At 40.6% G+C, this 26,455-nt stretch overlaps 1 protein-coding gene across 6 annotated transcripts in view; it reads right to left on the bottom strand.

The window, feature by feature from the left end:
• Nucleotides 1-13,807: 13,807 nt before the first annotated feature.
• NCOA1 (nuclear receptor coactivator 1) overlaps nucleotides 13,808-26,455 on the bottom strand; it is a 237,210-nt gene continuing 224,562 nt past the window's right edge. For 3 of the 6 annotated variants that reach the window (XM_059405242.1, XM_059405243.1, XM_059405241.1), the window contains 3 exons: nucleotides 24,227-24,410; nucleotides 20,051-20,140; nucleotides 13,808-16,211 (listed from right to left, as the gene is read on the bottom strand). In XM_059405242.1, coding sequence (XP_059261225.1) covers nucleotides 16,041-16,211; nucleotides 20,051-20,140; nucleotides 24,227-24,410 — 445 coding nt within the window. In that variant the 3' untranslated portion in view covers nucleotides 13,808-16,040. Of the gene's footprint in view, nucleotides 16,212-16,296; nucleotides 16,354-20,050; nucleotides 20,141-24,226; nucleotides 24,411-26,455 lie in introns of all 6 variants that reach the window. The other 3 variants (XM_059405246.1, XM_059405245.1, XM_059405244.1) reach the window with 3 other exon arrangements.

Raw genomic sequence — 26,455 nt, 5'->3', positions numbered from 1 at the left:
CTTCCTCCTATTCTTAATTATTAATTAGTTCCGATGGGCAACTGATTAATAGTAGGTGAGCCGCAGTATTGTCTATGCGGCGTTGCTCAAATGGAAGATCTGGTTAGACTCCTCTCCGGGGGTCAAGGAAACGAATACCCGTCCTTCCAGTCATCCGGTCACCCAAGTTTAAAACTTTGCCTTTGAATTCTTTATTTCTTATTCACATCCAGATACCATATTCATTGAATCTCGGACACTATCAACTTTAAGATACACCATTATTTTACATGTTGTTAGGAAAGAAGAGACGCTGCCAATTAAGACATGCGATTAACCATAAAATGTATTTCAGTTTCAAAGATGTTAAACTGTACATATTCACACACACAAACACACAAATACATATTTGATGAAATTTGTCAAGTACCGTATTGTAGTTTTTGGTGCTACCAGCCTGCATTAGGCTCTCATTTTGTTCATCTGAGTGTCCCACTGGTCTGCTCACATCTCATGTGTCCTGGCTACAATCCAGCAGGCTTTCTGCCATAAGGTTTATTTAAGATCACTGAGCACCCGGTTCAGTAGAGACTCCTACCTCGCCATAGAATAAAGTAGGGACTCTTCAGCTTAGCCTTCAGATCCTCCACATGTGCATTTCCTACCCAGCATTTTAAGCTTGTCTTCTACATTTTCCGTACACAAACTTGATGCTTCAACAAAGGCACTCCAGTTGCTGCCTGCCGAGTCAAGCATTGGTATTCTTCCCTCCCTGTTCCCACCTCTGGACTTGAAACGAATTCTGGCTTAAGTTCGATCCCCTTCACAAAGTCTTAGCCAGCCCAAAATGACAGGTCCCTTCTCTGAACATCTAGAACAGTCTACAGTGTTTTACACAGAAAGATTTGGAAACATCTACAGAAGACTGCTTGGACCTCTGTGAAGCAAAGGTTTTAAAGGGTAATTTGCTCAACAAATACTTGTTGTAAGTCTATGGTGGGTGGCAGGTTGTATTAGGAGCTGAGAATATAAGGTTGGACAGAACAATTTTTGCCTTCAGATAGCTGAGAATCTAATGAGAATACAGATACATAGATAATTCATACAGAAAGAACTGTGCAAGGAAACATGGGTATACTTGCCCCTCCTCTCTAGACACCAAAACAAATAAGATACTAGATACAAAGATTTTCTGTTCTAAGAGGTGGTCATTTGAAACTGGGAGAGTGGCTTGGAGAATTAGTAGAGTGCTGAGGGCAGAACCAAGTCCAGGAAACCACATCAATAGAGTTTCAATCAAATGCATTGTGGAATTTCAGTATCTAAGTACTAGAAACAGGTCGCGTTTGGGAACATAACGGTGAACTTGTTGGAAGCAGGTGAGGGAGGCCATGGGGTGGGAATCCGACTGTCGTCTATTGAGACCAGAATGGGAGAGGAGGTAAGAGGTGGGGACTGTTCTTTTAAGAAGTTCAGATGGGAAGTCGTAATGTTCGAATGGGGGCCAGAAAGATGAATTCTGGGTCCCACAGGGGGACTTTTCTTAGATGTCTAAGCAAGTTTATGGATGAGGAGAGGGAGGCTGGGGAGAAGAGAAATCGAAGTTCCTAAAAGGAATAACTGATAAAGGAAGTCCAGAAAAAGGGGGAAGAGGTGGGGTCCAGGACATAAGGAAGGACCGGCCTTGAGCAGAGAGAGAAAACTCTGAGACTGGAGGAAAGAAGTGGGGAGACGCAAACATAGACACGAGTCTATAAACCAGGGAAGGGAGAGAGTTGCAGTTGACCATCCTTGTTGACTTCATTTTCTTCTATGAAGCGGGAGGGACATGCAGCCTTTCGTAACACGGAACAGACTTCCTAAGCACTGTATTATATGGCACAGCATGGTGGTGAAGGCCTCATACTCTGGTGTCCTATGGCCTGAGTCCAAATCCTGGCTCTCATTCCTTCAAGCTGTGTGAATTCAGAAAAGTCATTCATCTTCCCTGACCTCCGGTTCCTTCATCTGTACAATAGGAATTTATGGGAGTGCTATGCGGATTAAGTGTGTTAGTACAAACAGGTCCCCTTAGAACAGTGCCTGGGCACTTGTTGCTAGAACCTATGCATAAAAAGATAAGACACAGTCCTTGAAGAGCTTTCAGTCAAGCTTTCAGTCAAGTAAGCCTGTTTTCTGCTTGAGAGGGATGCCATCCAGTTGCTGCTATTAGGAAAATGTTTCTAAATGACACCATATCTTAAAAAACTTTTTTCAAAATTCTGAATTCTGCTGCAAGACATAGTGATAAAGCTGAGAGAGAGAGAGAGAGAGAAGTCAATAGAGCTGAGAGAGAACAGCTTAGACAAATCCCTAAAGCCGAGATCTGAGGACAAATAGCATAAACTTGTACCCAAGAGGGTGAGAGGAGAGGTATCCATGGTTGATCTCGAGTGAATGCAAGCTAGTACCAGGGAAGTAGCACATCTTATGAGCATCAGCTCAGACCATTGTCATTTGAACTAGATCAGTGTTTTTTGAAGTGTGGTCCCTGGGTCAGCATCACTTGGGTACTTGTTAGAAATGCAAATTCTCAGGCCTTACCCCAGACCTACTGAACTGGAAACTGGTGCTGTCTAGAAGCAGCCTGGACCCTGGAGGAAGCTGGCTGAAAAGATGAAGAATAAATATGTGTGATTTAGAACCAACCCATTATGGTGGTGTACAACGTGCCTACAGAAAGGACTGAGACAAAGAGCAAGACTCTAGCACCAAGTACAGTGTAACTGGCCTTGCATATCAAGTTTACAAAAAAAAAAAAAAAAGTGATGTATTCTCCAAAAAAGCAAAGATTGTACTGGAGGTCCCAGATAGGTGATATATCCTTGAAAAGAATATCCTATGCTTTGGTAAGTTTCTTATATGTGAAAAATGTTTTGTAATTAACAAAAGACTTTGCTAAGTGCAAATCAATCCTGGCAGTTGCGTGCAATGCAGGCCACCATGTCTCAAGTTTGCAGATACAAAAAGGCTTTGACTTGCCTGCGGTCAAAGTCAGTGGCAGATCTGGAACTGAAAACCAGGTCTTTTGTCAGTCTCATTTTCTCGTAACCTCCCCTAGTTGGCTACTAATTTGGGTTTCAGCCACCTAGCTACTAGAAAGGGGTTTGAAAAGGGGTCATGAGTAGTTCAAGTGCTGGGAAGCTGTATCTTCCATTTTAAATTGGTTAATTGACATTCCGGATTATAAATCAGCCTCCTGTGACTGTGAGTTGTGTGACTCAATACCCTAGAGTCCAATTATCACTGGATGAGCTGACAAAATCGAGTTTCTGAGCTGGTAGCACTGAGAACCCGTGCCTCAGCCATGGCTTCTCGTGGGGCTGGCAGGATGCAGAGGGCTCCCCTGGAGGGGTATTTAAAATCACGTTTTATTGTCATTTAATCAGCATACATCTTCCCCCATGGATTCTGAGATGCCATCCTGGGAGTGTGCCCTGCTTCTTGGTTGAGAATCTTGGCAATAGCGAACCACAGTCCCTGGCGGGAAGGTATCAGTATGGAGACATGGCTGAGAACCACAGCCCTCGGCAGTTTTAGCTGCTGTCTGATGTTAAGCTTAACACAACAAACCCAATTTCTCCTCTACTTCAAGATCCAGGTTTGGTAGGTCTTGAATGCTGGCCTAGGTCTGGCTTTTAGCTGTGGGGGTTTTGCAAGGGCCGAATAGGTAGCACCCAAGTTCTGAACATAGATTCTTGATAAAAATGATTAAAAAATGGATGGAGAAACAAAATGTCACTTCTATTATCAATGGGTGAGAAGATACAGCTTTATCTGATAGCCTAAATGGGCTTGATAATTTCCCGTCCTAAGGAAAGCAAGCAGACAGAGGAGGTTTCACTGAAGTTGCAGAGTACGAAGAGAACAAATTCCCCACATTCAATCTATTAAACTTCGAGAGATTAGTTCCACCCAATTGAGAAACATGGACCACAGGCAATCATCTAGCAAGTGGGTTATTCATTCAACCCACACAAGGAAGAGTAAGGGCTGAAGGAACCAGGAGCTCTATGTTCCTTAATTCACTCAATAAAGGCATAAGTGGACATAAGGATTCCGCCTCCTCCCCAGCGTTCGATGTAAGGAACTCCGGAGAAGTGCCAATGATCCAAGAGGAAGACTGATCTGACAACATGTACAGGATGTATTTGCTATGAGTGGAGAGAAACTTTGGGGCATCAGTAAGGAGACTCGTGGAAATATCAAGGCATGACTGTGACGACGTGGCTGCAAAATGAAAATTGAACTATAAGAAACAGGATCTTACTTCCTTATGGTACAAATGACAAAGGCCAGGCAAGTGACTACCTCAGAAGACCTGGTTCAGGCTGAACTTTGCTACCTAATCGCTACGTAATTTTACCTCACCTGTGAATAATTCCTGACAAGAATTATTTAAACAATCAACTCAAATTTAAGGATTTATTTAAAAAATACCTTCTAAGCATATGCTATAGAACTATCATCACATAGACAATTTTGTCTCTTTCAATGCAATCATGATGCTTGCTTACTTTTTTGTCTCATCTTATTGCCTTATGGAGACGTCTAACTGGTCCTCCCACGGGTGAGGACCTGTAGCCCAGGAATGGCAGTGTGAACTCCTACCCTTGACTTGCTGTTGAACATAATGGGAATTTTTTAAACCTTCGGTGTTTGGTACATTATTTGTTGAGCGTCTCAGCAAATACTTTATATCAGATCAAGGAAGATTCCCCTCTGCCACAGGCCTGCTAATTTAAAAAAAGTCATTTATGGGATTTTTTTTTTTTTTAAAGAGCAAGTACATTTTCTGCATTTGCTGAGATAATCATGTAGTTTTTCTCTATTGTTACTGTGCGAAATCGCATTGCAAGACTTCAGATACTGAACCATCTAGTTCCTGTATAAACCTTACTTCAGAATGATTATGTAATGTGAGAGAAGTGGCCTAGTTAAGAGACCTGGGTTCCAGGGCGCCTGGGTCGGTCAATTAAGCATCTCAGTCAATTAAGCGTCTGCCTTTGGCTCAGGTCATGATCCCAAGGTCCTGGGATCAAGCCCCGTGTTGGGTTCCCCGCTCAGTTGGGAGTCTGCTTCCCTCTCTACCCCTCTCCTTCCGTCCCTCCCCTGCTTGTGTGTACTTGTGTGTGCCTGTGCACTCTCTTAAATAAATAAATAGATAAATAAATAAAATCTTTAGAAAAAAAGAGAGAGAGAGCTGGGTTCCATTCATCTTTTAGCCTCCTGGTTTTAATATAAGCCAACAACTTCCAAATTTGTGTCTGCAGCTCCAACTACCCCCTAAATTTTAAACCCATCTATATCCAACAGCTGATTTGATATCTCTGCCTCCAGTACGTCTAACAGGAATATCAAACTGATCATGACAGAAAACTGATTAAACCTACTTCTTTTCCCCATCTCTGTTGATGGAAGTCCCATCCTTCCAGTTTGGCTCAGGCCAAAAACCTTGGAGTTTCTTTTGATTCTTCCCTCACACTCCACATCTAATAATGTCTGCAAATGTTGTTGTTCCTACTTTCAAAATACATCTGGAATCTGACCACCTCCCCCGATTTCCACTGCTATGATCCTGGTCCAAGTCATCATCTCTTGCCTGGACTATTGCAGTAGCCTCCTACAGGTCTACTTGTTCCTGTAGTTGCTTTCTTTACAACTATTCTCAACACAAAATCCCAAGCGATTCTTTAAAAACCCAAGTAAGATCACATCACTCCTTTGCTTAAGATGCTCCAATGGCTCCCCATGTCAGAACAAAAGCCAAAGTTCTTGCATTGGTCTACAAGACCCTTCACCATACTGGCCCTTGCTACCTGTTTGACTTCATCTTCGGCTATTCTCATTCATTCTGCTCTAGCCTGAAGACTTCACAACTCTCTTAGAGAGCTTTTTCTCCCGATTCCCATGGCTCACTCTCTCACCTTCTTAGGTCCACTCAAACATTACCTTCTCTGAAGACCTGTTCTGTCCTTCCCGTTTTAAATGGTCACCACTCTCTTCCAGAAACACTCTCTGCTCTTCCTTCCCTACTTAATTTTTTTCACAGCACTTAGCACCTGACACACTGTGTATTTTGCTCATTTGTCAACCAACCTTTATTAGAATGCAAGCTCCGTGAGAACAGGGATTTTTATCTTCCTCATTAATGTAGCGCCAGTGCCTGGAATAGTAATTGACAAATAGTCAATGGTAGGCAAGAAATTAATATCTATTGACTGAAAATATATATTACAACTTCTTTAAAATATTCATTCTTTGGCTAAAATTGACAAGTTAGGGAATGACAGAGGCTGGCGAGGATGCGGAGAAAGGGGAGCCCTCCTACACTGTTGGTGGGAATGCAAGTTGGTGCAGCCACTCTGGAAAACAGCATGGAGGTTCCTCAAAAAGTTGAAAATAGAGCTACCCTATGACCCAGCAATCGCACTACTGGGTATTTACCCTAAAGATACAAATGTAGTGATCCGAAGGGACACGTGCACCCAAATGTTCATAGCAGCAATGTCCACAATAGCCAAACTATGGAAAGAACCTAGATGTCTATCCACAGATGAATGGATAAAGATGTGGTATATATGTATACAATGGAATACTATGCAGCCATCAGAAGAAATGAAATCTTGCCATTTGCGACGATGTGGATGGAACTAGAGGGTATTATGCTGAGTGAAATAAGTCCATCAGAGAAAGACAATTATCATATGATTTCCCTGATATGAAGAATTTGAGAGGCAACGTGGGGGGGGGGCTTGGAGGGTAGGAAAGGAATAAATGAAACAAAATGGGATCAGGAGGGAGACAAACCATAAAAAACTCTTAATCTCACAGAACAAACTAAGGGTTGCTTGGGGGGAGGGGGAGGGTGATGGGGTTATGGACATTGGGGAAGGTATGTGCTATGATGAGTGCTGGGAAGTGTGTAAACCTGGCGATTCACAGACCTGTACCCCTGGGGCTAACAATACATTATATGTTAATTAAAAACCAAAAAAATCTTTTAAAATATTCTTAAAAGAATATTTAAAGTAGTAAATAGTAGTAGTAAAGTAGTTCTTTAAAGTAGTTATCATGCAATGCTTTAAAAAACAAACTCTTAAGTCTGAAGGTTCCCAAAGCTAACCACAGCTTCATTTTAAACTGGAAATTGATAGAGTGACTGAAGTCATCTCTTTATTTGGGGTTATAAAAATCACATATCAAAGACAGATTTTAAAACCTGGAACTGGTTCATTACACCATGTTTTCTACTTTATATGCACTTGAAAATGTCCTTAATAAAAGACTTTGAAAAAACTTTCAAGAGAAGGTAGGATGAAATTTTAGTCTAAGCTTAGATGTTCATGAGTCTTTAAATAAAGTATGTTCTATGGTAGATCCTTTTTCCCAGCTGGTTTTGGTTGAACTTTAAAAGTCTAGCTTACTAGTTAATTCTCATTTAAAATGCAATTACTAACATCAACACATTAAGTGGAAAGCTAATTTTAAAATTAATGATTATTTTGTGGAAGTTTGCAAGTTAAAAAAGAATTCAGCCTAAAATTTAGTACAGGCAGGTATATAATAAATTACTTTAGATTTGAAAACAAAGCAGAACTGAGCAGGACTGACTCTTCGGGTACGAGGAAAGGAATTCCAGGTAAGACATTTGTTCTGTTAAAGAAAGGTCTTCCTGTTCATCGACCGGTTCCATCTGTCTGCTTTTCAAATTGATGAAGTCACTCGCCTTCCAGAGGCACTGGTTTTAAAGGCCAGTTGAAAAGCTATTTCACGAAGAGCCTTCTTACTCGTATTTAATTTTACCATGAATCACTTCTCAGAGTGATTCTTCTATTCTAAGTGAAAGAGATAGCAGGGCATTCTACAAACAGATAGTCCCTGATTTATTATGGTTGGATTAACGACAGTTGGACTTAAAAATCTTCAACTTTATAATGCTGCAAAAGCAATATGCACTCAGTAGAAACTGCACTTTGAATTTTGAATCGGTTATTTTCCCAGGCTCGTGATAGGCAAGTACAACACTCTCTCGTGACGTGACGCTGGACAGCAACGTACACCTGTCAGCCATGCGATCAGGAGAATGGACAGCACACCGACCACCCTTCTGTACCCATACAACCATTCTGTTTTCCACTTTCAGTAGTCAGTAAATTACATGAGATACTTGACATTTTATTATAAAATAGGTTTTGCGCTAGATGATTGTGCTCAGCTGTAGGCTAATGTAAGTGTTCTGAGCACACCTGAGGTAGGCTAGGGTAAACTCGGATGTTTAACAGATTATCTGTATTAAATGCATTTTCCAGTAATGTTACTTTCAGCTTATAACAGATTTATTGGGACATAACCCTATCATAGTCAAGGGAGATCTGTACTCATTTGGGGAGAAAAAACTGGAAGGGATTGTCTCCCCTGATCTGCCTTTTCTATTTTTTTCAGTTAAGACTGTAGTTAACCAATCAGCTGATTTTCAGTGAGGAATTAATTTCTGAGAAAAGTAAAGGGTTTAATAGAAGCATGTTATGTCATCTATAAATACAAAGCTTGAGAGCATGATAAAAGTATTACTTTTGAGTAACTTACATGTACATTAACTTTATAAAAACACCATAGAGGTGGAAGTATTAAAGGTAACTACTGATGTTCTTCCAATTCCCCAAATATGTGGGGCTCACATTTCATGACAAAAAGGGAATAATCATCAGGGTAGAATTGGGACCTCATCTTGAACTCTTGGACACTTTGCAACTTTTCCTTAGCTCAAAAATCCGTACTCTAGAACGACAACTCAGAGCCTGCTCTGTCCATCAGCTCCTTTCCCTGATTTAAAATATTGCTTCTGAATCGATTTCTTCAGTGAGCTGTCTAGAGGTTACTATGTGGAAGGCTCGGAGGTGGGAGGTGGAGGGAAAGAAAACGAGCCTCCTCTTTGAAAAGCTTACAATTTAAAAATAAAAATCAAAATCTTATAATTTGGTGGAGAGAAACCAATTTACATATGACCAACTGCCAATGCAAACCCAAACACTGCAGAAAGACAGTAGAGAAGAAAGGGGTTAATTTAAAAGTGTGGGCCAGCGAGGGCGTCTTAGAAAGGATCCGAATTGAAGATTTGAAGGGACAAGGAGGGAGGAGAAAGGAGGAGCATTAAAGGCTGCGGAAAAGGGATGAATATGGTAATTAAGTGAGAACAAATGTTGTCAATTCAAAGATGAAGACCAGATCAGTGTGACATAGAGCATAATGAAACTTAAAAGGCAGGTTGAGGGGTGCCTGTGTGGCTCAGTGGGTTAAGCCTCTGCCTTTGGCTTGGGTCATGATCCTGGGGTCCTGGGATCAAGCCCCGCATCGGGCTCTCTGCTCAGCGGGGAGCCTGCTTCCCTCTCTCTCTCTGCCTGCCTCTCTGCCTACTTGTGTCCTCCCTCTGTCAAATAAATAAATAAAAATCTTTAAAAAAAATAAAAAGAAATAAATTAAAGGCAGGTTGATTTCAAACCAACTATAGGCAGGAAAGAGTCATTAAGACTCTGAAGGTTGTGTTCAGAAAGACTTCTCTGATAGACCATGTGAGAGTTGAAGGTAAAAGGCGTGGAGGTGGTTACTGTAATCATCCAAAGAAAGATAATTAAGTCATGAATTCAGTCTGTGATTAAGGAGGCTAGAAAGGAGAAGATAGCTGTTATGACACTGCAAAGGCAACTGTTAGCGATTTGGTGAGATGAGTGGGAGGAAGTTGTTGAAAATGACCACTAACAGGATGGTGATGCAATGAATCCAGATAAGGGACACAAGAATGTGTTTGTGGGGAAGTGATTTGGTGTGCGATTGAGTTTTGAGGCGCTGGGCTGGGGTGGTGGGATCCGTGTACGTGGTAATGTTCGCCAGCGGGAAGTTCAGGCCTGGATCTCGAGGGCGATGGTGGCTGGATTTAAGATGCGCTATCAGCGTAAGTGGTGCTGAGATCAAAGAAAAAGACGTAGTTGCTCCGGAAGAGCACAGGGACTTGCTTGAGAACGGTCACCCTCACACAAATTTAAAATATGAAAAAAAAAATTCAGTAATTTAACAAACCCAAAATTAGAGCCCAGTTTTATTTTCAAAATGGAAACCCCTACAAGCTTCTAAGAACAACTGTTAACGCATCAGGATTCCCACTTTTTAGGTGTCACTCTCTAGGTTCTGTCGTCTCTAACAGTTGTATTGTGCGGTGGGAAGAATAGCAGGTCTCATCACAAAACCCAAGGATTGACTCTTGTGTCCAGAACTTCCCAGCCACCTGACCATAAATCTGAGCTTCAGATTTTAATTGCTTCATAGGATTTTGAAGATCAAGACATATGGTATGTGAAAGTGCTGTACAAACTAAGAAGACATTGGCACAAGAATGTCAGTCTAGAACATCGCCGGCAGAGTAGAAATGAGATGTATTTTTTAATGGATGCAGAATCTCCATTATTAGGAATCAGCTTTAGGCAACTATCTCTGTAGTTCCCAGAGAACTGCCTATCACGGTTGTCTATAGGGAAACAGGTCTGGTCATCAGAAATGGAATATATAAACCTTGGTGTCAGGTTTTTTTTTTTATTCTGCACCTTAGGACCTGTGGGCATTGGAGTGGCAAGAAAACCTGAAGGAATAGAAATGATTCCTTTATGGTGTGCCTGCCTGGCTCAGTAGATACAGCATGTGGTTCTTGATCTTGGGGTCATGAGTTCAAGCCCCACGCTGGGTATAGAGATTACTTAAAAAAAAAAAAAAAAAAAAAAAAAAAAAGCTAACTTACTTTACAGAAAAAAAAAGGAGGAAAAGAAACTATTCCTGTAAACATTTTTGTTCTTTTCTCAAGCCAATGTCTCGGGTTTGCTACAGATACCTGTGGACATTGATTGGTTCTGCCGGTTGCATAAACGACCAAAGTTCTGAGACAAACACAAATGATTAGACCAGAGCCAAATTCCAGCAGAGTAAAAAGATTCTTTGTTTGCAGAAGGGTCCAGAGCCAGAGCCTCCATGAGCCGATCCAAGAAACCAAATTTTCTAGGAGGAATTGTAGGGCTCTGCCACCCAAAAGTGGTCCTTGGTCACTCATTTATACCTCCTGCATAAGGAGCCTACATTTTCCAAAATTCTTTCAAGCTGAGGGAGTGACGCTGCAGTTTCCCAGAGCCCCTTCCCCAGTTCCTGTTCAGATTATGCCTCTAATGCCTCTCCCCAGACCGTGGGGGGACATCTTCCCGATAGGATGCCGAAGCTCAGCCCCAGTTAGGCCCTGAAGGGCAGGCTCGGATGGCCTCTGGCAAAGGGCCAGGTCCTCTCTCCTCAGCCCTTCGGCTCCCACCTCACCCCACCCGTTTTCAAGGCCTGTTTTTTATTAAAAGTTATTTCAGAGGCGCCTGGGTGGCTCAGTCGGCAAAGCGTCTGCCTTCGGCTCAGGTCATGATCTCAGGGTCCTGGGATCGAACCCCGCATCAGGCTTCTGCTCAGCCTGCTCCTGTCTCTACCTCTGCTCCTCTCCCTTGCTTGTTCTCTCTCAAATAAAAAATGAAAATCTTAAAAAAAAAAAAAAAGGTATTTCAGAGAAGAAAGCCTTGCTTAAGGCCACACAGTGAGATTACCGCCTGTAGACTCTGAAGCAGTCCTCTAGCCTGTAGTCCAGGAAGGGGAATCCAGAATTTGGAATCAGAAGACTTGGCTTCAGGTTCCAATTCCCCTGATAAACCATGTTTGTGGCATAAGCTTTCAGTTTGTTTTCTCTTTACAACATCTCTCTCAAAGGACTGCAGGGAATGAATGAGACAACGAGCCTAAAAGCACCTTAGAAATGGTTATAGCACAAATGTTTCCTCTGAATGCTACAACAGAGTATTGTGGCCCATCTGGCAGAAAATAATGTAAAAGCCTGTGCTTCTGGCTGGACAGGGCTAGTTATGGAAGAGACCTTAGCTACAGGCTGGCACAGTTTCCCTGTGAGGGTCCCAGAGCCTGGTTCATGTTTCTCCTGGAGCCAAAGGCTGGTTTCAATTACGTTCCAGTTGACTAGCTGACATAATTTTAATAAGATGTTTATGAGATTTCAAACTAGTTAATAATTAAAAAAAAAAGCAGCTCTCTGAGGTTCTTTCCTGTCTCTACCACGGGCAGTTCGGCAGAATTCTCACCCTGCCCTTCTCTGAGCTCCCTCCTCTTTATCCTACAAACCATACCTCAAATGCCGTTTCTTCCCTTGAGGAAACCTTCCTTGACCAGATGAGGTTTCACTCCCAAAGCAACTTCTAACTCTCCTCGACACCACTTAGTCCAACTGTGACTGCAACTATGGAAGTTGAATCCCCAGTGTGAATATCAGTTCTGGCAGGGGGTGCCTGGGTGGCGTGGCCAGTTAAGTCTCTACCTTCCGGTCAGGTCATGAACCTGGAGTCTCCAGACTGAGTCCTGCATCAGGCTCTCTGCTCAGCGGGGATCTGCTTCTCCAGCTGCCCCAACTCCTCATGCTCTCATATGTGCCCTCTCTCTCTCAAAAATGTATAAATAAAATCTTAAAAAAAAAAAAAAAAAAAAAAAAAAACCCCGGGAGAGCAGGGTTCGTGTCTCTGGGTTCTTCCACATCTTAGCGCCTTGGATAAAGACAATAAAACATGTTGAATGAGGCCAGAGCTTTGGGTTTCTTTAATCTTGTTAAGAGCTCTTGTGGCAATGAAAATAAAATATCTAAAGAAAACTAATTTAGTGCTGGCAGAAAAGGTTCTGGATGGAGGAATGCTTCCTTTGGCAGTTTTCTCCAATAAAAAGAATTTATGGGCTTAATTAAATCATCAAGATCTTTTTCAGAGGTACAGGAATGGCCAAGGATCAAACTGGTTCTGAAACATTCACTTTTTTCAAGTGGAGCTGCTCTCCTGGGAGGAGGCGTTCGTTTCAAGGAGGAAATCAGCACGGCTTCCTTTGTGAATAGACAACTGTCCTTTCTTTTTCTTTGACTGTCAGGGCCCAGGAGACAGTTTCTAGGTACGAGCCTGTCTTGGCCAAACCATAAAGAAGATGGAAGTTCTTCTATATCAACCTCACTTTTCCCTCAACTGTTTCGGTTTTTCTAGCGGTCTTCCCACCCCTCCCTTAGCATAAATTTCAACAGATACCTGGGGTCATCTAAGAGAAGTATCATTTGTACCTTACCCCAACACTGGAAAAGGTTTTCTTCTCCCATAAGCATGACTTCAGAGAGCAGCCACCAAATCTGTGTGTATTTATACGTAGGCCGGAATGCCTTCTAGAATCATATTTGCTTACCCTTCTTACCCTGGCCTACTTAGCCAAGTGTTGGCAGATTTATGCTGCTTTAAAAACATGCGTATTGAATAAGAGACATTTTACGAAATGTGAGGGCAAAATGAGGGAGCCTCCTTACGTAAGATTCAACATCTCTGTAATCTACATACTGATAATAAGTGTTAGTATATAAAAACCCATGATGGGGAGAGATAGTGTCTTGTAGCTACAAAGGGCTGCCCTGACTCCATCTCCTGGGTCCAGAAACAGCAGGACCAGCGTGTTGAATCATCGGGCAAATGGCCAAAGCTATGATTTCCTCATGGCCCACTCTCACAACTTTACTTTGACCCTTTCCAATTTTCACTGGTTCATATGAGGGTGCCTTCGAGGATCTTTGGCTTCGGGGATCCTTTCTTTCGTGATCCTTTAATGACTCATTAGTCACTGGGGGTTGGGTGATTCCCGTAGGATGTAGCTTTCATTTCTTCCCTGTAAATGAAGAGGCAACCCAGGACATTGTTAAACAAATTCTATTCAGTAGCTGGAAAAGTGAATTTCCTGTGGAATGACAGGAATTACATAGAAGCAAGCAATTTTATTTTCCTCAAATGTAGCAATAATTTTAATCTGTACATACATAAAACAAACAGTGCAATTATAAAACCTTGAAGGTGACATGCATACTTTAAGGTGCAGCTGGGATGGGGAGGATGTTATTAGCATCTCCAATTTTCCTTACCACTTTTTAAAACTAGTTCCTTATGCAAAAGCACTGAGTCAGGAAACTTCATCTGGAATGCTGAAGTTAAAGGTGAACTTCCTGAAGTCTGCACATCTAAGTATCACAAACAAAACAGAAATGACCTCCTAGAGCAGTTTGGTAAGGACTAGAGTAATATGGCTGGGCGTTCAAGCTGGGAATGAATGAAATCAGGGATGCATTTTCTGAAAAACTAAAAGAGATAATGTTTGTAACTGAGTGTCCTATTTCTGTTTCATAGTTGCTACCCATGTGAGCCCTTCCAGCAATCTTTTTATTCCGTATAGTTTCTGAGTAGATGCTGTTCAATGGAGTTATCTGTGAGTAGGGGTGCTGAGATGCACAAAGGAGGACCTGGGGAAATGGCTTCTTCCTTGGTGTCTGAGTCCGTGCTCCTCGTCCGCCGTTAGTTCTTATGGCCTTTGCTCTGCCGTGGAAGCAGAGGTAGCTGGTGCACGATGTCAAGATGCAGTCATCATTCACAGGCCCGGGTGCAGGTAAAGGCGAGTGATGGGGGTCTACCTTTGCTTCGTCCACAGTACCCTTCTCAAGCTTGCCTGGCCTTGCAGTGGAACTTCTAGAACTAGAGGCAGTTCACTGGGTCCTTGACTCAGAGGCCAGGATGAGACAAGACGTGGCAGAGTGACAAGACACAAAGGGAAAATATAGTACCAATTAGCCTCAGAGTAGGATAGATAAATTTATATTTGCACTGATAACAATTCAAATCCCCAAAGTCAATCTAAAACACATGAAAATTTTCTTTGAGTACTAATTTTTCTCTGTACAAGTAGCCTGTTGCACTTCCGGTGTTAACTCCTCACACTGTCTCAAGGTAGGTGATCCCAGGGACATTCTAGGGTGGTGTGCTCCAGCTCATCTCCAACAGCTCTTTCTGGCAGTGGCATTTCGATCTGAACCGCAAAGTAAATCCATACATGGCATCACAGTTAGTAAAATAATGAAATATCACTAGCCAAATGGAACTGCAATTCAATCAATGATATATTCACACACAAGTTTAGAAAAATCAAGAGTATGATAATAAAACCATAAAATTAAACAGAAGGAAATCAATTTCTACAAGAAATCAAATATATTTACAGTGAGATTTAAAGGGAAAAATAAGCTACTTGGATCATAAATTTAATTTTATTTTAAATAACTTTAGCTACCTTAGCTGTTAATACAATAAAAGCAGAAAGAACAGGCTGCCTTTTTTCCCCCAGATTTAATCAGAAAAATTATATCTACAATAATTGACAGAACTCGCTTCTTGTCCTTCACCCATCTCATCAAAAATTATTGCATTTTCCCCCAAACTGTATTTTTTGGATTCCTCTGTGAATATACTCATTTCGTCCCCGTTCCTGGAGGCATCTTGGTTTAAATCCATCTTTAAAAAAAGGAGAAGGGGTACATATGGGAGGCAAAATATTCTCTTGAAGCCAACAGATATAGAGTTGCTAGAAGAAGCTGATTGTACACACAAGCTGCCTGGGGTCGGGAAGGGGAGGGCTGTTGATTTAGACACGCGTGACAGCCTTCGGTGGACGGGCACAGGCAAAGCCCCACTGGGCCCTTCTTCTTTGTCAAGGTCAGGACTGAGCCAGCAGAGGCCGGGCTTCATCTTCCCCTTGGAACTTGTCATTTTGGTTCTCCTCCAAAAGTCTTCATCCAGATAAGAAGCCAATGACTGATTACAAAAATAAGAATAATTAAATTTGGCTCAAGAAAGATTGTCCAACTGTTCTGCCTTGTTATTTTTTTCAATATCCAAGGCCTTTACAAAGAAAGAAACAAAAACACCTCTCAATCTTCCAACAAAAGTGAATTCCTTTTTTTTTTTTTTTTTTTTTTTTGCTCCAAATGCTACGACCTGAAGAATGGCTGCAGATTGAGATATCAAAAATCTCAGAAAAATATATAATATATTTGTATATCTCTGTATGTCTATTATTTAAATTTCACATTCCTTTAAAAGTGGTTATTCAGTCAGTAGCTGCTGAAGGAGGCTCTTCTGCTGGGCCTGGGGGGTCTGTGGTCCTGCCGTGGGTTTTTGAGTTCCCAGTGGACCAGGCTGGTTCAGGTAAGGGTCCCCGCCTACCAGATTCACTGTACACTGGACGTCAGCAAACACCTGAACCTGTTGCACCTGCTGGAACACAAATAAAAGATGTGTTTAGACAGAAGGGTCTGCCCCCCCGGCTTATGAGTGGGTACTACTTGAAGTGGAAACTCACTAGAGCATTCCTCTAGTCTGTAGTCACCACAGAGAAGAACTCTTCTGTCTTCTTGTCCTACAAAAAGAAAATCGCTGCACTCATTTTGCTCAGGGTTCTGGAAAGTTCACACTTTAAAAATAAAATCAAAATTGGAATGGTCAAGCCTCCTACAGGGTTGCCATCAATAATGAAAAGGAGTATCACTGCTAATATTGCCAAGATTGGGAAAAGCCCAGTGTCAGAGTCTGGGTGTTCAGTGGTGGGTTTAAAAAAAGAAAAAAGAAAAAAAAATGTATATACACACATATATATTATTTGGAAACTGGTTACAAAAGCATTCTACGGACGACTTTAGTAGAATAAAAAAAAACTTTATGATGTTAGAAAATTAAGGGCTTTAACCCAGTATTAGCAAAATAAAAACCACCACAACTCAGTAATAGGACATCAGCATTACTAGAGTTAATGTCCAGAAGATTTGCATAGTATCTAAATATACTATTACATAGCTCTTTTACATATTGCCTTTAGAATTACAGCAAAATATTAGTAGAACAATTTTATATTTAACTTATTTTTCCTGATAGACAATTCATTTAAACACATAAGCTAAAAATAACAGTCAATTACTAGCTGAGAACAGTGTGAATTTTCCCTTTAGCTACTCTCAATAATAATACACATATACCTTAAAAATGTCTAAAGTTGCATAGTTCTAGCATTTTCTATGGGGAAAACAAAACCAGAAGTTAGTTTTTACAACCATCCTTATTAAAAAGTCATTTGTAGAACTGATTAAAGCCAGTATCATACTTGCGAATGTTCCAGACCAAGAACTGAGATGCCTTCCAAGGCATCCAAGTACATCTGTTAGTGTCTCAACCCTTTGGCAAATGTATGCTTCATGTTCAATAGGTACGTGAAGCATTTTAGCAATGCATTTTTGGGGTCATTCATCACTAATTTATGTCAATTACACTCAGCTTTTCTGAAAACTTTTCTATTGTAATTGAATAAAAGGTTGTTTTCATCAACCTTCATTGGCCACATGTCAAATATCCTGACCTCTAACTACTGTATCAGTCCAGCCCCCAGTGTCCTTCCTTCTTGATCCGCCTACACCTCCACTCTGCGCTCCCTCAGAAAGACAGACAGCCTCTGAGCTGAGTCTTCTTAACCTGGTGGATTAAACCTTGGTTAGATTAGCATTGTTTTTTCTCCTTTGCCTGATTTCCCAAGTTTTGCTTCTGGATCCCACAGGTTCCCATTTGTTTTCTTCTTTCTTTGGGCTCTTTTTTTGTGCAACTAACATATACCAACTCTCCGAGTCTAGTCACTCGACATCTCTGTGTCCTCCCCCTCCCCTCTGTTCCTAATTTCTCTTTCCTACTCTTTTCCGTCCGGAGCTCCACCCCTGACTCTCCTCTCCTCTCCAGGTCAACAATCCCCCTACTAAGTCTTCTTTTCCTGGTCTCTATATTCTCTTCTTTCCTGGTTCTCTGCTCTCCAAATACAATCCTCTTCAGACCCTCCTCTCTTGGTTCTGTTCCTTCTCCTTTCCTGTACGCCTGTCTCTGTATGTCTATTAAACTCACTCCCAAGCTTCTGTTTGGCAAGTGGAAAAGCACTGGAGCAAATAGAGATTGCATGATGGGCTACAACAGAAAGAAGATTCTGCCACTGAAATTTGGCATGAACACAAGCTATAGGGCTTTTAGGCACCAACTGATTAAAAAAATAATAGCATGTAAAATTTCATGTTTATGTGTTTCAACATAGGAAATACTGGGGCAGAGCATAAGGTGTTTCTGTCCCCAACACTTAAAAACATTCTTAAGAAAGGCATGAGCAAACAAACTAGAGAAAATTTTGCTTCTTTAAAAAGAATGTTTTGAAATTAAAAAAAAAAAAAAATGGAAACGATCAAACCAATCTTCAGCCATTTGAACTGCTCCTTAAAAACAGGATGCCTTAGGCCAGACCTCAAAGGACTTCACATACTGCCACACCTTCATAGACAGGCAAAAGCAAGACATACACAAATCCTACAATTTGCCAGGGGAGAAGAGTGGTGTGAGTGGAGTCCCAAACTCATAAGATTTTCTAGCAGAGTTTTCACATTAATTTAAATGCTATCTTAGAGCTCAAGAACTTTAAAACTCAGTTGTTTAGTTTTAATTAATTTGTCGGGCTGCCCAGTATATGTCCCTGCAGGAGCGAGGCTCTGGAAACTTTCTAATGAAGACTTTATTTTCCCCATCACAAAAATCCCCTCTTCACCCTCACAGGACTCAGATCCTATTTCCTGTGGCTCCGATTCGAGACATGGCTCCCAGCTGGTCTGTCTGATCCTGAGGAGACTGTCCACTGCTCCTCTTGTCCCTCTACCCCCTCAAGATGAAGCCTGAACCGGTGCTTGTATCACTGTTCCTCCTGAGGGTAACGCTTCATCTGTAGGACTCAATCTAAAACCCCGAGTTTAGCATTCAAGGCTCCCAGAAACCTGCCCCAATCTATTTTACCAATTTTAAGTCCTACAAAATTTGATTGCAAACCCTTTACCTTCAGTGAATTTGGTTTCCTACGACCACGCTAGGACATTACTGTTTCCCTGTCTCCGGGCCGTCTACTTCCAGTCCCCTAGACTTGCAAGCTCACTCCCTCCTCCAGCCTCAGACACTTTTTCCTTCACCTTGTCTTGCCAACTGTGCTCATCAAGGCCCAGTTCAGCTCCTGTGGAAATGCTCTTCTGACCCTCACAGCATTTGCCCCTTTCTTTGAACACTATGGCTCTTGAAACTTATAAATTTGAGTTTGCCTTCTTAATGTGACAATTAATGTCACATGTTCTATCTTTCAACAGGCCCTAAGTGGTATGTATGGCAGAAAGAGCATGAACTTCAGTGTTAGAAATACCGGGGTTCAACATCAGCTCTGCCATTTCTAGCTTTGTGAATTGTGCATGTAGTTAAATCTCCTCTGGTTCTCTTTCTTCATCTGTGAACAAAAGGAATACCGCTTCCTTCGTAGGGTCATAGCGAGGCTCAGATGAGATAAAGCAGACAGTGCTTAGCACAGTGCCAGGCAAATTAAAAGCATTTCACAAATGAAACTTTCCTTCCTCACTTCTCCCCATAGTTCACCTAAAGGGCAAACATGTCTCATGTTTCCTTGTATCTCCACCTTACCATAATGCCTGCAGAATATCTTAAAAATATGTATTTATTAAGGGACTAAAGACTAAATCAAAGTTACTGAAGTGAGCTAAAACATACCAAATCTCTAAATTTAGGTTAATATAGGACAGTAGCCAGCCTTGCTATCTGTACTGTTTTGAAACAAACTTCTAAAAGGAGGCAGAGTACACAGCAGGCACTCTGTTTTGTCTGAGTTTACTGACATCTTTTGGGGTACTTTGATTACACATGAGTTTGAGAATTGTGCTTATTTACCATATAACAACCAGTGGCCACCATTCGTGATCCCTTTATCCTATTTTACCACCAGATTAAACCTTTCGAAACATTATCTCACTTAACCCTCTCAACAATCCTATTAGCAGGTATCTTGTTAGTTCTGTTGGTTAGGTAGCAGCTCAGGGAAGCTCCCTAACATGCCCAGGAGGACAGAGCTAAGAAGACTAGAACCAGGACTCACACCCAGGTCTGACTCCCAAGGTCAGGCTCTTAATCAATCAAAATGATGCTAAAGAAAGTTTCCTGTGTATCTAGAGTACATTTGGCAGCTCTGGCTTTAGAATTTTCTTACTGACCTGGGTTCCATCTGTTTCTGTTTTGAGAAGGTCAGTGGATGAGAGCTGGTTGCAGTAGAGGCCTGTGTGTCTCAGTGCTGGATCATTTATCTATTAAAGATAAGTACAAGACCAAATTACAAGCTAGTTGTTTAAGATGAAGACCAAATTCTTCCATGAAAAATAATCTCACGGACAGAAAATAGGGTGTAGCGGAAATAAAAAGCTTAGCAATTTACTGTGTTGTCCTAAGTCAGGATAGTGGTTCCTTTTGCAGGGTGAAGAGGGATGTAGAAGGGAGCATGAAGAGAATCTTTGGGGTATTGCTGATAATGTTCTGTTTCTTGATCTGAATGGTAGCTTTAAAGGTGTGTTCAGTTTGGGAAAATTAATTGAGTTGTATATTTTTCTATATATTCTTACATGATACTTCAATAAAAAGTTAAAATCATACACACAAAAGTTAATCAGCAAAAGGCTTTTATTTCTTGTCAAGATTCACTAATAGGAAGTAGATTTATCCTCTGCCTGAATCAATGAAGAAATTGCATAAGTTATATGAAACAGAGGCACTCAAGACATTAGACAAACCCAGTGAAGGAGAGTGATCCCTAAGAGCTAGGAAATTAACTGAGGTGAGTCCTACAATTGCTTCAGCCCACAGTACAGAGAATTTCCAGGCTGCAGCCAGCGTGGGGACAGGAAACCCAGGCAGAGCCCTGCAGGCTCCCTGAGTTGAGATGATGCAGCGGGAAGTCTGAGATGGCCAAGGCAGCTGGAATTCACAGTGCAGAAATGTCAGAGGAGAGGGAACCACGCAGAGAGAAAGCTCCAAAGACCCGCAGAGGGATCCCCTTGAGTCTCCAAGTTAGAACTGATCCGCTAATGGATTTTAGGGAACTACCCAAAGCAGAGGAAAGAGTCCCCAAAACTATGTTGATGGAATAATTCCCAAAGATCACACAGAGTTGAGAATAGGTCCTGATCCGGCCAGCTAGAGTGAAGAACATAACTCATAGAGTATCAAGCAGTATATTAGACAGGCTTTGCCTCAGTAGCAAAGTAAACTGTGCCTAATATACTGAACACTGCTCTGGTCCCACTAATCAAAAAAAGCAAGACCTGAAATGATCAAACTGTTTCAAGTAACTGACCCATTTCCCAGAATAAAGCTCAACAAGGTAAAATTCACAAACGCACCTAATAAAAAATTACTAAACCATGTTAATTTTCAGAAAAATATGACCCATAATGAAAAGTCAGTCAACTGAAACCAACCCCAAAATGATACAGATGATAGAACACGAGAATATTAAGACAGTTATTATAATAACTGTTTTCCAGATGTTCAAGGAGCGGAAAGGTTAAATATGTTAGAGATACAGAAGATATAAAAGAAGTCCAAACTGACTTTCCTCTCTTTCTGGAGAAGAAAGCAGAATACCTGAGATGAAAAATACACCAGATGAAATGAACAGATCAGACGTTGAAAAAAAAAAGAAAGAAAGAAAGAAAGAAAAAGATTAATGAACTTAAACCTACAGCGATAGAAGGTATCTAAAATAAAAGACACAGAGAAAAAAACGATTGACCTTGTTACCCTCCCCACATGGTCCCCAAACCCAGGGAATCAGTGAGCTGTGGGATAAGTTCAAGTGGCCAACTTTTATGTATATGTATATATGTACATAATATGTATATATGAATATAATATAATCTAATATAATGTGTGTCTGTGTGTAATTAAGAGTCTCTGAAGGAAAGGAGGTGGGTGGTGACAGAAAAAGTATCTGAAGAAACAATGGTCAATAGTTTTCCAAATTTGATGAAAATTATATATCCATAAATCAAGAAGCTCAATGAATTCCAAGCACAAGAACCATGAAAACAATCACTAAGGCATATTGTAATCAAATTGGTTAAAACCAGTGACAAAGAGAATAACCTTTTTTGAAAGCAACCAGAGCGGGAGAAAAATCAATCCCGTACAGAGGAACAAAGAGAAAATGCCAGGGGATAAGGCATCAGAAATACTGTAGTGAAGCAACATCTCTAAAGTACTGAAGCTAAAACTAAAATCAACCTAAAATTCGGGGGAGATAAACCTTTCAAAGATGAAGGTGAAAAAAAAAAGATGAAGGTGAAACAAAAACTTTCTCAGTCAGTCTCAGCTGAAAGAATTCAGCGGCGGCCGACTGTAAGAAATGCTAAAGGTAGACCTTCATGCAGAAGGAAAACGATACCAAGCTGGAAACTGGGGTCTCCACAAAGGAATGAAGACTGCTGTAAATCACTACACAGGTAAGTATAAAAGTGCTTCTTTAAATTAAAAAAAAAAAAAATGTAACTGTTTAAAGTAAAAGCATGTGGGGTATATGCCAGATGTAGACACGATATGTATGGTAACGACAGTGCAGGAGGGGAGAAATGGAAGTTGAGAGCTGTGTGGTTTTTATACACCAGGTGGTTCTCATAGCGTCGGAAAGGACATGATGCTACGTGAGAGATGCATGCTCTAAGCTCGGAAGCAACCACTAAAATAACAAAATGGAGTTATATATAGCTAATAAGCCATCAAAGGAGATAACATGAATTACAATGTTCAATTAAACCAAAGAAAGGCAAGAGATGGAACAAAAAAAAAAAAAGATGAGACAAAACCCCCCAAATTGTGAGACATTTAAATTCAACAACATCAATAATCACATTACATGTCAATGGGCTAACCACTCCAATTAAAAGCTGCGGACTGTCGAACTGAGAAAGCAAGACCCAACTAAATAAGAAATATGCTTTAAGTATAATATTTTTTTACCTAATTCATTATATTTTTCATTATTTTAATCTGCTGGAGATGGCGAAAAATTCTAATAACTGAACAATAAGAACAAGGACAAGATACAATACTATTTAGGTCTTCTATTTTGCACAAGAAATGAATCACTAAGTTGTTCTTTTTCCTTGTTAAACTCCTTAGGGACTTACTATAGAGTATCTGGGGAACAGAAAGTTTTCTAAATAAAATTCACATCAAAAAGGGATTCTATAGAAAAGGTAATCAGGGTTTACATGTTTTTAAGACTTGCTACAAATTATGGCTACATGGTCACAGTCTACTTTGTGGTTGCTGAAAATGAGAACAGTAACTACAGGGAGGTACCCCAATGATCTTCTTAAATATCATTTTGAATTTAGTCATTCAGTCATTCTATCCTTAAAAATCTTCAGGAGTCTCGGGGTAAACTCTAAAACATTTAGATGGCTTACAGCAGGTCTAAAAAGCTTACCACATAAATTCTGCTTTAAATATAATATCAATGTTCCCTTAACGTTCATGAGACTTTTCAATTTCTATCCCTTGCTAAGGTTATGCTGTGACAAGTCTTGAATGTTTTTTTCTATTCTCTTTCTTAGGCAAACCTTCCCAGAAGGCTTTCCTAATCATGCGGCTTTTCCTTTAAACCCTCAGTAGTTAATTGCACATATCCCTAATACGACACAAATATTTACGGTCCTATGGAGGTCTGTCTCTTAATGCAGCGGTTTTGTCCTATTATTCAACTGATCTTTGTTTATGTTGTGTCTCCCCAACTTGTTAATATTACCTCCCACAGAGCTATCTTTGTATATAGTAAGTATGGAATAAATGTTTGTTGAAATGAAAGGAAAAAGTGAAGAAAATGTGTTCCAAATGTAAAGGGGTAAGTTCCAAGTCAATGTATTATATGTATCATTTTATTTTATTTTATTTTATTTTATTTTATTTTATTTTTAAGTAGGCTCCATGCCCAGCGTGGAGCCCAGCGCAGGGCCTGAATTTATGACCTTGAGATCCAGACCCGAGTGGAGATCAAGAGTTGGATGCTTAACCAACTGAGTCACCCAGATGCCCCTGTATCATTTTACAATAAATCAAAAACAATACAATCTCTTTTGAGAGTAAAATCTTATAAGGTCTGTCAAAATTTCCATTGTATATCTTAGGAGGTAGTAGCTATCAAAAGATGGTGGGAAGTCAAAGAAGTGTGTCTTTCCCCCTAGCGCTACTAAGAAATAACTGACACACATCTCCACCCAGTACAGTCATTTTTGACGAGTAACTGAACATACCTGATTTTCCCTGGAGGAATGACCTGTGGTATGGTCTGGAGGGGGGGAGTGTGTGTGTGTGGCGAGTGTGCCAGCTGCGCCACTTACCTGCTCAGGGCACACAGCGTTCATTCCCGGCATCTGCAAAGAGCTCATCTGCATCTGGCCCATCATTGGGTTCATGTTCTGAACATTTGTGTTTCCACCTGCCATGGACACGGTGATGCTCATATTGTTGTACACTCCTGGCTGCGCAGGCGTGGGCTGGTTCTGGACAGCTTGACTGAACACACTGTTAACTCAAAAACAAGCCCAATTACATCCACGGATCGTGAACATGGGCGTAGCATACTGGACTCTGTTTCTTAAGTATTAGATAAAACTCCACAGAAAAGACATTACATTCTTAAATTACATATAAGACTTCATCTTATTACAATATATAGAAATTGAGCCTAATTGAGATGAATTTTGAACTCTGCCCAAAGGATTTAATAGCTACAAAGAGCTCATTTTAAGTTACAATCATCTGGCTTCATATCAGAGTTGTGAAATTCCAATTAGGTGAATAATTAAGAAAAAAAAGTTTTCCAGATAACTGAAATGCACTCATTTAACAATCAAAATCATTCTGAAATTTTTTATATCATTTTATCTTCCTAAACCAAGAATACTCTATTTAAGCAAAATGCCTGGGATATGTATGTTTAATAACTGCTCAACGAATGAATGAACAAAGGAATCAATGATTCAATGATGGAGTTTTATATTGTGATTGCTTATATATCTTCTTGGACTAACACTTCAGGCAAACACTACTATCTTGTTCCACTCATTCCTTGTCTCTAGTAATAAGTGACACATGGCAAGCACTCAGTAAATATCTGGTGATGAGTGAATTATGAACATGGGTTATTATTACTCAGTGCTGTCAACTGATGAGGTATGGACTGCTTCTTATTTATAGAAAAACACCATCTGAAGAGAATTTCCTCAGACTCTGAGAACTGGGACTCCCAGGCCTTACTCCAGCCCTAATGAATCAGTTTCTGAGGATGGGCACAGACAGTCACATTTCTAACTTTTCATGCACATTAAGACTCAAGGGCCTTTATTCAATGTTCTAGAGACGCTGTTGCTTCTCAAGGATTCAGCTTCTGGTTGTTTTCACTATGCTATAAACTAAGAGGAATATAACCAGATATTTCTATTTGGCAAATATAATGTTTTTAAAGATCCCAAAGGTCTTCTCAGGCTAGAACATGGCTTTATGTCTTTTCCAGAAGCAAAATGCAGTTATGTTTTTCAGAGGGCTTATTTTACTGATTGCCTTCTTTATGGCCTCGTTCTGGACTGTTGGTATAGTCTGGCCTATTTCTCTTAGTAGGTAGAACAGTATGAAATAAACAGCAAGTAAATACAACTTGAAACTTTATATTTGAACTCTGAAATTCTAAATGATACATATATATACACATCTAAAGGAAAATGATATGAATTGTGTCTTTTATAAGTTCTACAAAACACCAAATGTTTTATGATTATCAGTTGTTAAATAATAAACTGCTAGTAAAATCCCACCTATTTTAAGGTTAATTCTGGAGAATTTGATTTCTAAATATTATTTACCCCATCAATGGCTTATCTATCCCTATATTCCTTGCTCCCTCCTGGGAGGTAAACAGGATGTACTGACATTTATCGTTTCTGGTAGATTAAGGTAATCACACTAAAATTAACATACTGAGAAACAGCCTATTCATCATGTCTAAAGAAAAGCAGCAAATTTTCCCCAAGTAATTATAAAACACAAATGCTCAAAGAAAATTCTATGCCTAGGAAATGGTCAGTAATACATCTTTGAACCATTAACGTCTCTACGGTGTGTATGCTTGTGAGGCAGTGCCCCCACAACTAAAGGTGAGGAAAAACCCATTAGTTCACTGCCCATTTCCTAATGAGAACATTTCTACCCCAGACAATGCTCATTTGTCAACTGATCCATAAATCAGCCCTGCGGAGGCTCAGCTCAGGGCTCTGTAAGTTAATGCATGCAGAAGCTTCAAGGACTGCAATGATGTCATACTTAGTGAAAAAAAGTTCAAGATTTAATTTCTTTTCACATTTATACTTGGGACTTATATTAGCTTAAGTTCATTCAAACTGCTCTTGCCAACAGTTCCATTTCAGTTTCTTCCACTACGGGAAGAAGACCAAGCCCTCTGCAGCACCAGTCACTGCTCTAGGTCTCAGAAATGACAGGGGGGTGGGGTTCACCTCCCTCCCTCTGCTTTCCCGGTCAGCCCCATGTCAGTTACTACAGTTTTTTCGGCTAGC

This window comes from Mustela nigripes, chromosome 7, assembly GCF_022355385.1.
Source record: "Mustela nigripes isolate SB6536 chromosome 7, MUSNIG.SB6536, whole genome shotgun sequence".
Lineage (NCBI taxonomy): Eukaryota > Metazoa > Chordata > Mammalia > Carnivora > Mustelidae > Mustela > Mustela nigripes.
Note: the sequence above shows the minus strand (reverse complement) of the source record. Positions and strands in the feature narration are given on the sequence as shown.